Raw genomic sequence first — 14,914 nt, 5'->3', positions numbered from 1 at the left:
AGATGAGCCTGCAAATAGAGCGTTGCAGTAGTCCAGTCTTGGCTCTCACAATCGTGCAAAAAGCTGTCAGGAGACAGGAATGGCCTGCAGGCATGAATCTGTTTTTAAGTGTATGCTGCGGAGGAGGCAATGCCGCTGACCTGCCTTCTTGGACACAGGGTAACGTCTAGATACACCTCTAGAGTTTAACCACGCTGTATACTGGTATTGTAATTCCATCAATGGTAACTGCTTTGTAGTTAAGGTAAAGTTTGTCGAGGGTTTTCTGGGATCCTGTCATGAGGATTTCATTTTTTCGTCATTGAGGCATAACATGATGAAGCCATCCATGCTTGGATCTTGTGATAGAGTTCAGGCAATGGTGTTAGCAGTGTAATTGCCTGTAATGGGTATGAGTATTTGCGTGCCGTCCACGTAGTTTGTATAGGAGATCCTCAGGTCATCTAAGATGTCAAATAACGGTTTTGTAAAGATATTATATAGTATGGCGTCAGTGAGACACTGGAGCCTTGGGGGACTCCGCAACAAATCGGGGTAGGTGGGGCTGATGGTGAGTCGGAGAAATCCCTGAATGATCTGTTTGACAGGAAGGCGGAGATCCAGGCAGTAGCTTGTTCTGAGAAGTGTGCTCCAGATGTGAGATGCTGACATAGTATGCGATGATCTACGAGGACAAAGGCTGCTGACAAGGACAACAAGAGACAAGTCCATCACGGCAGACTCTTCCATATCAGGGTCGGGAGCAATGCTAGGGATCTCCAATTTCACAACATGTGGAATGAGGAGGATTCTCAGGAGCACAACAACTTGGAGTTAAAGACGGCTTTCCTAGCGTTGCCGGTTTTGGAGTTAAAGGCGGCCTTCCTTGCCTTGCCTTTGTGCCGGTGATAGCACATTCAATTGTGTTGATACTGACATACAACATAGCAACGATGTTCTACATCAACATTCAGGGAGGCACCAGATCTGTGAAATTGTTGCTCTATCAGTGCACTTATGAGAGTTTCCTTTATAACATTGTTACACAGGCAGGTCATCTGGCGAAAAACAATGTTCAGAAAGACGGGCCCAGCAGGAAATGTTATACCAACGACAAGTGTGAATTTAGTAAGCAGGTCCTCCAAGAGGTTTTTACCAATAAGGGTCTTCCCACAGTGGATCTTTTTTCAACTGAACAAACCCAAACACTAAGTGTCACATTACACCTCATGGAAGGATCGAGCGAGAGAGTCACTGGGGGCGCATGATCAATATCTTTATTTATTTTATTTATTTGCATCTGGTAAAAAATAAACCTGTGCAACAAAAAAAGCAAGTCATAAAAATACATTGCAATGCATACATACATTACTCCAAATCGAATATATCATTATCAATATCATGAAACAACCTGTTTGCATATGTGTTTCCTCCTCTTCCTCTGATCCCAGAGGACTTAGAGAAATTCAGAGCCTCCAGTCTGAGCGAATTCCTTCTTGAAGCCCTGTTTCTAAGACCTAATGCTTATGACCAATGGACCACCTCTCATTCTTCCTCCCCATTCCGGGTCTGATTTACCAGCAGGGGGAACATTAAACACCCCTGCCCACAATCACTTTCCTTGGTGCTCTGGTCAGTTTAGTTGATCAGACAATAAACTTGAAGTGATGGGAGTTTCCAGAAACCTTCCACCCACTCACAATATTGGATAAAGTGGCTTTGCTTTTGCCATTGGATGTTAAGTCAAAAGATCCTCTTCAAGCATCCTCAGACGGCATCCTCCCCTTCTTGACAACTTTTGTTCAAACAGGTATGCAAGTCTCTTCCATCAGAACATATGAAGTGGCTTATTGGGGCTTACCTCTCAAATAAAGACAGGCTAGTCTCTTTCGCTAAAGCAATAATCAAACATCATTTTGGGGGACTTTTCCACCCATTTTCCCCTACAAGATGCCCTATTGCAAGTTGGGACCTAAACATATTTTTGATGGCCCTCACGAGCAAGCCATTTTAACTTATGGCAGTCAACTGATCACGTGGAAGACCATGTTTCTGATGGCAATTACTTCAGCCCACTGTATCAACAAAGTCCAGGCCTTATTTATTGAAGAACTTTAGCTGGCATTTCACAGAGGAAAGTTAGTCTTATCGGTGCATCTATCCTTTTTACCCATGGTGGTAGTTGACTTCCATATAAATCTGGAGGTTACCTGTATGTTCTCCACTCCGCAATCAGAAGCTGATCGTATTTTACATACCTTAGATGTTCAAACAGGCATTTAGGGTATATCTCGAGAGGACTAGGCCTCACAGATTCTCAGAAAGATTATTTGGCACCTTTGGCTACGACTACTATTGCGAGATGGATAGTTTCTTACAATTCCCACGCTTACGAAGTGAAGGGCAAGTAACCCCCTCAAGGCCTAAATGCCCACTTGACTGGAGCAAAGCATACAGCAGTAGCATTTCAACATCATGTACCTTGGGATGCCATATGCAAGGCAGACATTTGGGCCTCTCCATCAGCTTTTTACAAACATTACGCAAACATTACGGTCTAGGGCCTGACCCCAATTCGGACAAGCAGTTCTTAGAAAAATGTTTGAAACTATTTAATTCCATCATCCTGAGTCTAGAGTAGTGCTTTATACTCTCCCTTAAGTATGGAGCAAAGGGGATGGAATGTATGTAGCTTTAAGGAAACGTTACACACTGTAGTGACTACTGTACCCCTGGTCCAATGTTCCCTTTCATCCAAACGCCAACCCTGCATCCCCCTGAAACTAGTTAGACAGGTCCTCCTGATGGATTAGGGGCTGAGGGGAAGGAGCACACGACGCAGGGCTCAGGGCGTGGTCACGCTACGTGCACCTGGCCTGCATCCACGCGTTCTCTAAATTCATAAAGGGTAAGTGCACTTGGTATTTTTATGGCTCTGGTCCCATCACCAGTATGTGGTAATGCCCACAAGAATGGAGGAAAGGGGACTTTGGACTAAGTGCAATTTTCACTACAGTAATTAACATTTCATTTTTTGTCCATCTGTTGTCAAAAGAACTAGTTTGATAAATCATAAGAATCAGTAGCCTTTGCTATTTATACAGCTCCTGTCTGTTCTGAATAGTATACTGATTATTCAGAATACCGATGCCACTTGAAAAAGATCAGAACTGATCAACTGTAGTGTAAACAAATATTATATTCAGCCTATTGAATTGCTTAAAGGTATTTCCTTCAAACGGGGGGTCTTCACCTCATATCACCAAGGAATATGCTTGTTAAAAGTAAATAAATAAAATGTAGTTATTCTAAAATGACACTCAAGTTTGAAACCAGGAGAACTGTCTACTTTTGATTTTGGTATGAACGAATTTCAAATGCACATAAATGTAAGCGTTCCCTGTTGAAATATTGCTGTACATCAAGCTGTATTGCAAGATCAACAAACCAATTCCAAAAATCTCTTTTAGAAAAGTGTGACGGATATAGAGGTATGCAGTGTAATTGGAGAGGTTGCAAGAACATTTAAAAGGGATGGTTTAGTGATACTTTCAGAAACAATATATTGTTTTTTCTTACTATAAACAATGGTTATTTAGTTTGTTTGAGACAATGAAAACTATTTGTCGATCAAGGATAAGATCCAACTTAAAACGATGTCTCTCACGTACAAATCCTTGAACCATGCTGCACTTCTATACCTAACTGAAAAATTCAACATCAGATCCTCAGTAAGCGTCACAAGGTCTTTAAATAGTCCAGGACCGATAGTTCCCAGGTACAAATTAAAAAAGGCAGGAGGGAATATCTTCCCAGTTATGGCAGCCCAGTTATGGAACTCACTTCCTCACTCCTTGAAGACGACCCAGTCATTCTCGAACTTCAGAAGTAAGTCTATCATATGGATAACCGAGAAGCACTAAGTTGAGAATAGGATTCTGTTACCATCTAGGATTTTCTATTGTGCACTATTTTACCTGTACTGCCAAGTTGGATACTATGCCTGTACTTACTTCACTTGTAACCAATTCTATTATTCTCTGTCGAATTGTATCTATCTGTAATTTTGTATTCCATGTCCCTGCATTTCTGTAACACTTGTAACTGACTAATGCACCCGGATACCTCTGGGTTATGTGTGCTATATAATAATTAAAACAAACAAACAAACAAACATTTGTGACATTTCATTTTTTAAATATAAATGGTAATTTTACAATGGAAATATGTATACTTTGATGTTCGAGGTTAAGACCATTTTCTTGTACATTCGCTAATGGTTTGAAATAAAGGTGTGTGCATTTATCCGTTTTATATGAAATAAGTGGTCTTGGAAATGGTCTAAGACTAGGCGGTAAACATGTGACGACCTGTGTGAAAATATCCCGAGGAGCATCTACTAATTCATTCTGGAGGCTAGCTATGAGAACACCTTTCTAACAAGGTACTCATAATTTAAAAGCTGGAGATATCATGGCTTACATGTGCACCCCCTCCTTAAGAAGCCCTCTGCCGATCCTTCCTCTTTGGCAATCTACCGCCCGATCTCCATCACTCCTTTCCTTTGCAAACTCCTGGAAAGGCTGCTCATCTCCTAGCTTAATTTACATATTGAATCTGTTGGTTGTCTCCATGACCACCATCTGGCTTTACAGCAGCCAGAAGCACAGGAACTGCTCTCCTGAACACCCGCGAAGACTTGCTTTCTAATCTAGACTCTAACCGTACTTCTTTCCTCATTCTCCTTGAGCTATCCTCTGTTTTCAACACAGTCAACCACGCCATCCTGCTCAATCATCTATGTGACAACTTGGGCATCTCTGGTCAGGCCCTAGCCTGGTTGACCTCCTTTCTCTCAGATCGACCCTCCCAGGTCCAACTTGGGTCTTTCTTCTATCTCTCTCTCTCTACATGTGGTGTCCCACAGGGGTCTAACCTCTCTCACTGGCTCTTTAACCACTACCTGGCACCTCTGGCCCACCGCATCTCTACCTTCTGTTCTAACTTTGTGTTATGCGGATGACACCCAGCTCTCCTTCAGGCTCCCATCAGCCTCCTCTGCTCCTTCTCTCATACCAGGCTATCTGCAATTGGTGTGCATCCAACGATCTCTGCCTCAATGCCAGTAAGACTGAGATCCTCCTAATTGGGACACCTGCTCCCGCCTTCCCTCTCTCTCTGCCCGCACCACAGTTGGCCCTCTACATGCACCTTCCTGTGAGGCTAAGAACCTTGGTGTCATCTTCGACTCCACCCTCTCCTTCTCTCCTCCCATCTCTGAATTCTCTAAGAAGTCACACTATCAGCTGCACCTCCTCAGAGGTATTCTTCCTTTACTCACTTTCCTCCAGAAGCTCACTGTTTCAAGAGCCCTGGTCCTGTCGAGACTGGACCACTACAAGAGCCTCTTTCTAAATCTGCCTGCCTCTACTCTTCGTCCTCTACAACTAATCCAGAACAGGACTGCAAGACTTGTCCTTAGCCTCAAGCCCAGGGATCGTATCTCTCCAGCCCTGAAATCTCTCCACTGGCTCCCTGTGGCTGCAAGGATCAAGTTCACGACCCTCTGCATTGTCCACAAGGCTTTCTGGGGCCGGGGACCCCACTACATCCAACTTTCTCTTTCTAAGCACCTTCCTTCTCGAGCCCTCCGCTCATCCACCTCCAAATCTCTGGGGGTCAGACGCTTCTCCAGGCAGAGAGTGGGGTGGATCTCTGTCCGCGGCTGGGGCCTTACTCTGGAACAGCCTCCCTGCCTCTCTCAAACTTGAGCCCGACCATCTAAGGTTCAGGAAGCAACTCAAGAACTTCCTTTTTGCTTCTGCTTTCTCTCTCCCTCTCCCTTGCTGATGTCCCTGTCTGCAGCACACTCTGGTTATCTGGCCACCCACTGAACGTATGTAACCAGACTCCTGTATGACTAGTTGTCCTTGCAATGACTCCGGGCCTCACAACCACTTAGAGACTGTATCTGCAACCTTACAGTCCGCTGACTATCTGCACTTATGAGCCACCTCCCTGGCAGCACTTATGAATTCCTTTGCACTCTCCCCGTCCCCTCCCCCCATGGCACTTGACTCCCTCCCATCCTCCCTGCATTTGCGTGATCTGAATGACACAAGGCCTAGTAAGATTGTTGTTTTGTCTTCTTTTTGTCTTTCCTCCCTTGTCTTGTCGCGCCTAGAAACACTTGTGTACAGGCGCGTTATAAATAACTTATATCATGGCTGAATGACTCAATAAGTGCATGCAGAGTTTAGTTTAACAACAGTGACAGGCGCACAATGACCACACTCAAGTGCCCCTGCACTCTAATTAAGAACATAAACATTATTTCATAACTGTTCATAACAACATCAAGCATTACATATTCCTTTCATTACATTCTGTAACCTACGCCGTGATACCCCTGGGTTTGGGCGTGTAACAAATGCAATAAATAAATAAATATACATACAAATTTGGAAAATGAATAGTATAAGCTATAATTTAGAAGAGGACATCTTCTGCAAATGCTGCTGTCATCAAATCAATCAGCTAGTGATAGCGATGCTAGTTTGGTAACAGTCAAATCATTAAAGTCAAAATTGGCTACCACTTTGTTCATTTCTTTTCACACCACAATATTCACCTTTGGCATAATTGATTTCTATTTCCAGTTCTATTTAGCCAGCATCAACTTGTACGGTGCCATGAAGCTGCTAGCAGCTGTGAGAGATCATTGGAAATTCCAGTAGAATGTATTACTGTTTTTCTTTTAAATAATGTCTGATTACTGCCAGACGATATTAGGCCTTAGCGCACTTTCTTAATTAATAACATGTTTCCCAATTCTATCTTTTAATAGTAATTATGTGATGTCTCAATTGACATCTGTAAGACATTGGTCTGTCTCCATAGTGTCAAACATGCACTTAAAGAGGGATTACATGAGAATCTGCTACTGTACACAGTTTCTTCATGTGCACATTTGAAATGGCATGTAACTTATGTATCTGAAGTGTGGCCAATTCACATCTCAGCTGCTGTGAGTCTTTGGGCAGGACTATGCACACCAGAAGTGTACATCTGTCTACTGTAAGGATGCCAGTGATTGTATTACACACACACTGAGCATGAAGTCAGCTGAAGTGTAACCACTAACACCATTATCAGCCATAGAGCATATGTAGAAAGGGTGTCTGCTGAAGAGACCACACTTTTATTCGAGAAACCTTTTTCAGTGTTCATTGCAAAAATAAAAATAAAGCTGTGGAACGTACATCCTCGTAAATGTAATTTTACAACCAGGATTGGGGCATGAGGCAAACAATATTTCACTAAATGTAAAGGATTTTCGTGGTTGCTTCTTTCTTGGGTGTGACTTAGCCTTATATCAACTGTGAACAAGATGGTGAAATGGTAATGCACAGCTTACTAGCTAGGTAAGTGTGCTGATATAGAGGTCTTCAGTCTGTACTTCGTGACCATTTGGGGAATTCGTTTTGTTATCCTAAGGGAGGTTGCTGTGATGTGTATTGATTTTATTTGATGTTGGTATGCTGCACTATTCTACAGAGGCAATCCGCTTCAGAACAATGTTAGAAAAATATGAAAGTGGTGGAGGTGGGCAGAAGGAGGAATGCACTGAAGGGGGCTAGGTTTGGGCATGGAGAAAAGAGGTGGCTACATTCACATCATGACCAAAAAGTCACATTCCTGATGGCAACATAACCAATTTGTTACAACTATATATATGTAGTTGGGAATGGGAATAGTAGTTTTGGGGGTGGGGGAAAATATGAATTAAGGGAGGGGGGCCTGAGGGGCGTGAAACCCCCACCCAAACTAAGAATTTTATATTACAACCAAAAGGTCCTTCACCCATACTCAAGCTTTCTAAGTGAGGTCATAGTACCAACTAGTTGGAAACATTTAGATATTCATATTATAAGAATACATGTGTTTCCCGAACTGTAAAAAGAGGAAATCAAACAGAGTCAGAATTAGTTTATTATTTTCTAGTAGGGGAAGGCCTGACAGAAAAAATATGATGTACTTTCTTGAAGTGAAGTTGGTTTTTCTCAAGTCTTGGGTTATCTTTGCTGCATTCCAAGCTTGGTTATCAATGTATCTGCCATATGGCAAATTTTAAACCTAGGCATTTACCACAGGCCTGCACCCGAGCATCTAATGTGTTTGGTCAGAGTAATTTAGCAATGTATTTGAAGCTGACTTCCCATATGCCTGGGTGAATGAAGAAAGGAATTGTAAAGGTTACGTTTTCCTCAGTCACTAATCAGTGGCAGGACTTACGTGTGGGCGTAATGCAGTCCTGTTTTCGAAGGCAAAGGACTAAGCATGCAGTTACATTTTGTTTGGAAGAGTTCTCCAGCAAGCTACCATGCATACCCTAGCACTAGCAAAGCAGACTGAAGATCTATGCCCAAACAATGTCCACTTTTTCGGAAATCCCTCAAAGGGTCGACGTTTGTTAACATGTGATGATTTTCCAATGTATTACAGCTTCCACCACTTTACGTGGTACCCATAGGTTCTGGAGAAGTAGGTTTTGGCTGACGTATTTTGGCAGTGCTAAATCATAACATCTCTACATTATATTTATTGATAGTATTTGATAGAGAGAGAACCTTGTCGAAATGTGCTTACAAATGGTTGTACAATCTAAGTACAAGAAAGCAAAAAAGGTATGAACACCATAAGTAGCAATATGTAAAAAAAACAACTGTAGCGAGCAAAGCAGACAAAGAGGGCATGGTCATCTGTCAATTGAAAATGTCATGAGCCGGAGATGCCTGTAATACAGTTCACTTCCGGGTAGAGGAACATCTTTAGCTCATACTGAAAAACCAGCAGAGAGGGGACCAATCTAAACACCCCAGGAAGAACATTCATAACACGTGGGGATGGCACCAAGAAAGCTTACCTCGGTGACTAAGATTTTGGCAATCTTGGTAATTCAGAGGATTGTCTGATCATGAGCCCATCACCCAATAATTGGAATCTGTCAGCCATTAACCCGGTTGACCGAAATTCAACAATTTGTAGATCATGCATGCCAACCCTACAATCAAAGGGCAACCAATGAAGAGGCCAAAACTAGAGATATGTGGTGAAAAGTTACAAATCCGTTACCAGACGGTTGGTTACATGTCTTTCTAACGACTCATTTGATAACGAATGCAAATATAACGAATATGTTATAATGACAAGAAATAATTTTTGGGGGGGGGGGGATCCTCTCCAAATCCCTGTTTCCCACCCCTAAAAACCCACCCCAACCGTTTCCCAACAAGATTTAACCCTTTACCCCACCCTCACATACATTTTCATTGTTTTTCGTTATAAAGACTGCACACTTACCAGAAAGATGGCAGAATAAAATGCTATGTGATAGCAGAGACTCACTAGAGATTTTAACTATGAGAGTATTGCCAACCTCAGTATGTGACAGAAACAGACTCTTGTCAATTCATGGAATGATTCACTAGGGAAAATAAGTTTTCATTTCCATAAAAGACACAGGGCCTCATTACACGGTAGGAGGTAACCATGGCGCTATTAGCGCCATGGCTACCCTTTACCGCCTTCTGGGTCCCGGTAGACGGTATGGGGACCTACCGGGACATTCCGACCCTGGAGGGCCTGGTAAATCCCCATGCCAATAACCATTCCCCATTCCCATTCGAGCCCCCATAGGGCTCAATGGGAATGGGGAAGTAGCTAATAACGGTACTGTTTTTAGCAGTACCGTTATTAGCTCTGAAGTCCCTCAGCGAGTCCCGTCCTTAACGTGTGGTCTGACCACACGTTAAGGACGGGACCCGCTGAGGGACCTCGTAGTAGGGCGGTAAGGGATTACCGGCACCGGTGCCCTTACCGGTGCCGGTAATCCCTTACCGCCTACCGTGTAATGAGGCCCACAGTTATTAAGCCCATTGGGCCTTTTTTAATAGATGCTACTTAGAGGAATGTGTACAGTCAAGCAAAAGTCCTAAAGACTGAGCAGAGCCAGCAAGAGAAGGAGTCAAGCCTTGACGTGATAGTGCTGTGTTGTATCGGTGGTGTCAGTTCATGGGTGGAAGGAAAGAATATAGATTGGATATATGGGTGTATGTTTTTATATGTGTTGGGTCCGTAAGGAGAGAAGGTGTGGTGTATGGGCTCTGTCAGTGTGGGTGTGATGTCATCGGTGGAAAGAGAGAGAATATAGAATGGGTGCATGGAGTGTTATGACCCTCCTGTTCTAACCAAGGCAGCTGGAACATGTAGCCTGGGTGGTGGGCACCAGTGGGTCCTTGATCCTGTACAGAGACTTTACTTATAGCTTAAGAAGCCAATTAATAAACCAACTTACCTGGAAAACGGATGCTATTGTCAGCTATCATACTTTACAACACATAGCCAGGACTACACCAATTGGGCAGATTTCGTGTAACCATTTAAATGGAACTCAGTCCCAGACGAATTAACTATCCAGCTTGCCTTGGGCTTCCAGTACAAATTGACAGATGAGCATCGGCCCAGGTGAAGGACCTCATTTGCTTATGACACAGCATGATGTGGCTGCAGGTTGCTGGCATAATGGTAGACAGTGGGCCTCATTACAAGTTTGCCGGACCGGTAGTAACAGCGCTGGTAGGCTACCGGCGCCGTTACTACCGGACCGGCAAACTACGAGTTGTGCTCGGGGTGCCTGTGTGCCCGCCAGGTATGACCTGGCGGGCGAACCGGTACTCGCAAGCACAGCATGTCGGATGCACAGGCACCATTCACGAATGCTGCCGGTGCATCCGGCTTCCCCATTCCCATTGAGCACTATGTTGAAATATCGAAACTGGTCTAGAACCACTTCCCAAATACCCAATAAACGAAAAGAAGGGCCCAATGCCCCATTATAACAAAAACCTCAGGGAGATCCAACAACAGCAACAGAAAAACACTGCTATCACTTGTAAACTGGAATGCTTCATCAATAACTTGAAGGGTAGCCATCTCATTACTATGCTTGGGGCAGAAGTCGGATTGATATGATCGCAATAGGCTGTTTTTTCCTCCATATAAGCCTGTAACTGAATGGCTACAGATTTTTCAGCTAACTTTCCAATGAAAGTTAGGCTTGTAATCGGCTGGAAAATGCTAGAATTGTTGGCAGGCCTGATTTTTTAAACAGAGAGGAGATAAAGCCATATTTTAGAGATTATGGAACCACTCTCCCCAGGAGCATTAAGCATTGTCTGAAGATTTTCAGCAGAAAATGCTGGAGAACTGTTGAACAAACTCTTCCTAAAGCACGCGTTTTAGAGTGTCAAGAATGTTTAGAAAAGAAGATGAATCTGAACTCTGAATGGAATCCCAGATATGAATCATCTGATGTATAAATCGAGGAGAGGAAATGGCGAACAATTTGGCCTTCGATTAGATGGATTTTTCCCCCAGAAATAATTCATTTAATTTGGTGAAATCTCTTTCAAAGAATGCTAGCTACAGATGCCAAAACGTTTTTGGAGCACTATTTCACAGTTTGAGTACGAGATGTATTCAGACATATGTTGATTTGACTTGTATTAAAAGCTGTGTTGGCTTCTTGTAAACCCAGGGAATGAAGTCTACAAGCTTCAAGTAATTGGATTAATAGTTCTTCACAGCTGGTTTTATGGCAATATTTTTTGAGTTTTTGGATTAAGTTTTTATTGATGTTTAAATTATTTGCTCCCGTTAAGGCTTAAGTCGTTACATGCAATGCAGTCCTGGGTTCTTTCTGTCACAATTAAATGTAAAGGTATTGACTTATACAGATGCTTTGCATGCAGGTAGGGCAAAGTGAATAGCGTCTATGTGGTACAAGTTACGACAGTCATTTTTACAGTAAACAAATGGTTGTTAATTATCAGATACTAATAAAGTAACTTTACTTTTTTTCTGTTTACATTCACAGCGGTGGGAACAGAGATTGCAAGAACAGCAGGTGAGAACAACCCATGTGAGAAATCCAAACTCCGGACGTAGTGGTCGCAGTGGTACTCCAAAAGTGAATGCAAAGAATAACTCACCTTCATCAGGAAACACCAAAAAGATGAATAGAAGTGGACATGACCAGAAAGACAAAAATCCCAAAAGAGGATGAGCTGGGATGTTTCTAAACAAAAGACATTCTTGCATGATGAGAGTCACAAGCTGGTTTCAGTGGCATGTATATTATTCCAGACTCATCAGCCTGAACAACTCTCTGCAGTTATCTGCTAGACATGTTTGCAGCACTTTACTTTAAAGGGTTTGCTTTACAGTTGCAGCCACTTTGAGCCATAGACCTTGGTTGGCACTAATCTGTCTAATGCATAGAACATTGATCGATTTGGTGTATCGTGTCGATTTTTGCGGCACACTTGCAAATAAGCATCTAGATATGCCTTAAGAGAAGTTTGATGCGTGCCAAAAAGTGTGCCTCCGTTATTGGTGTTGGGTCTGTGTTTGTGTGTGTGTGGGTGTGTGTGTGTGTGTGTGTGTGTGTGTGTGTGTGTGTGTGTGTAGTAGTAGTAGTAGTAGTAGTAACACCATATAAGCAAATATTACCTTTTTCATATTGTACTTCAGGCTGGCTTCTGTTGTTCTAATATTCACAATATTTAAAATTCAATGGCAAAATCCACGTTTATGTATGTTTACCATAAATTAAATTGACTCTGATCCATGGAATGGTTCAAGGTTCAGAAGTTAAGATGACCTGCTAATCATCTGTTGTCAAAAATGGGTACTGTATGATCATTATTAATAATGTTTCAACAATTATTTAGTATTTTACCATTATCAATTAACTATCAACTGTGTAAACAGATACAAATGTGTTAATAGGTTTATGAAGTACTGTCTGTGGAGGCTGTGTGATTGGGGGTGTCCTACAGATTCGACTATCCATTCTTACTCCTACAGGGAAATGTTACTTTACACTACAGCAAAAAACACAGGATGATTTTGACCAAACCTCTGTGAGAAGCTGGCTTCTGGCCCCACACGCAATCTACCCTTGGTTTGGTGAAAATATTTTGAGTGTTTTTGTAGAAAACAGAAGGTGGCCAAAAAAGACAAAATCAAGTTAAAGACATTTTGAGTCTACAGAAAAGTTTAGAAATGTAATTGGCCTTTGTCAGGATAAAACGTGTGTGCCTGGCCACCATCTTGAATTCACATCTTGCACTGAAAATCCTTTTTCATAACAGGTATATTGCAACCCTCCGAAATATGTGTTGGCCCTGTGGAGGGAACGTTTTTCCAAGAGGCATGTAATGTGCCCTTTTCAAGAGAAGCACAGTGCAATTTGACCTCAAGTGTTGCATGACTGGAGTCAGGCCCACAGAACGAAATGGGCAGGGCTATGCATGTTTTTGAATCCCCTGACAGAGGGACACTGAACCAGTGTCGTGGAAAATCAACCACAGACTCTTCAGGTAGATTGATACACGTCTTTAATAGCAGTCAGCAAATCCAGCATACATAGGAAAACAACAATCCAATGAAAGAACGGGACTCAGCGCAGCAACCCCCCTCCCACCAGGCATGGAGCTTTTTTACAGGAAAGTACACATGCTTTTCAATGGATATCGAGGTTCAGACATGGCATGAGATCGTCAAGCAACAATTTTTCAGGTTAATGTTCACAGTCTCAGTATACAAGTACTATTCAGAGGCTACGTTCTCACGTTTGGGAAGGTAGATGTCAGCGTAAGACATTTTAAGATACATTGCAATTCCTGCTGTGCAACCTACTTCTACAATTCTCACACGGTTCGTGGTATACTGGCAATAAGGCACTGTTAAACATGGCAGTTAGCATAGTCTCATTATAACTCTAAAGACAGCAGAGTATCAACGCCTCGTTCCCTAGAAAGGTGTCTCTCTATATCACGCTTATGTTTGCCAAAAGGGAAATACATTAGAGTCAAGCACTATGGAAGCAAGCACTGCTCTGTAGTAAACAGCCAAGGCTTGGTGTTCAAGGCATGCCTATTAGAACATAGGGAAAGCACTGCAATGGCAATGAGGAACTGTTAAACATGACAGTTAACATACTTTCATTATAACTATAAAGACAGTAGAACATCAAAGGAGTTCATTAACATTTCCCTCGGTGCCCTGGGCTGCCTAGGGGGCGCGGCTGATGGTGTCGGGCCCCAACCTGGATCTCGCACCGTCACTTCCGGGGACAAGCTACATACCGCTATACTTCCCCTCCTCCCCGCGGCGACCGAATAGTACAACCACGCGGCCCTGAGGGACTCACTTGCATGCTCCAGCCACAGGGTGCCGACTTTTGCTGCATATGAAACTGGGCCACCCATGGACACACGGGACGCTCTGCAATACTGAGGTGTGTGCTGGTATCCACTAGTCCCAAGCAATAACTCTAACTATATGGAAGATCATGCTCTGCACCTACACTACTGCCTTGAACCCATAACCCACCTGAACTACACACATAGCCTGAAGTAAGATCATCTCAACCCCCTGACGCAAGTTCAGCACGAGCACAGCGCAGAGGCCAGACATCTCATATCTTACAACAGAGGCTCTCATTCACCTGGCTCCCAAGCTTATCGATCAGAAGACAGCCTCCACCTCCCAATATCGACACTGCCTGTGGTCCGGGAGGTGACCAGACCACCTTAAAGCCACAGCGGAGGTGCAGCACCGCTTGTTCTCCTTTCTTTCCGGTGGCGACCTGCAGCTGTCTGGCATCTCAAAACCCACAATCTCACGCAACAGTGGGGATTGGGACAGCACTGCATGCCCACTGCATCGGATCCACTTACCAGGACATCCATCAACTGCTTACACCAACACATGAAATCTGGCCACGGACAATAACTAACGCTGCAGGGGAGCACTCGACAAAACAAACTAGCTCAGCCAAAGCAAGTTGCGGCGCCGAACCATAACC

The 14,914-nt window shown here is 43.2% G+C and overlaps 1 protein-coding gene across 1 annotated transcript in view; it reads left to right on the top strand.

Moving 5' to 3' along the window:
* Positions 1 to 12,727, top strand: part of SFRP4 (secreted frizzled related protein 4) — a 201,814-nt gene extending 189,087 nt beyond the window's left edge. The window contains exon 6 of the mRNA XM_069613270.1: positions 11,918 to 12,727. Coding sequence (XP_069469371.1) covers positions 11,918 to 12,106 — 189 coding nt within the window. The 3' untranslated portion in view covers positions 12,107 to 12,727. The remainder of the gene's footprint in view (positions 1 to 11,917) is intronic.
* Positions 12,728 to 14,914: the final 2,187 nt, after the last annotated feature.

The sequence above is a fragment of the Ambystoma mexicanum genome, chromosome 5p (genome assembly GCF_040938575.1).
Source record: "Ambystoma mexicanum isolate Mex_15411 chromosome 5p, UKY_AmexF1_1, whole genome shotgun sequence".
Taxonomy (NCBI): domain Eukaryota; kingdom Metazoa; phylum Chordata; class Amphibia; order Caudata; family Ambystomatidae; genus Ambystoma; species Ambystoma mexicanum.
The sequence above is the reverse complement of the archived record's forward strand: the minus strand, read 5'-3'. Positions and strand labels throughout refer to the sequence as shown.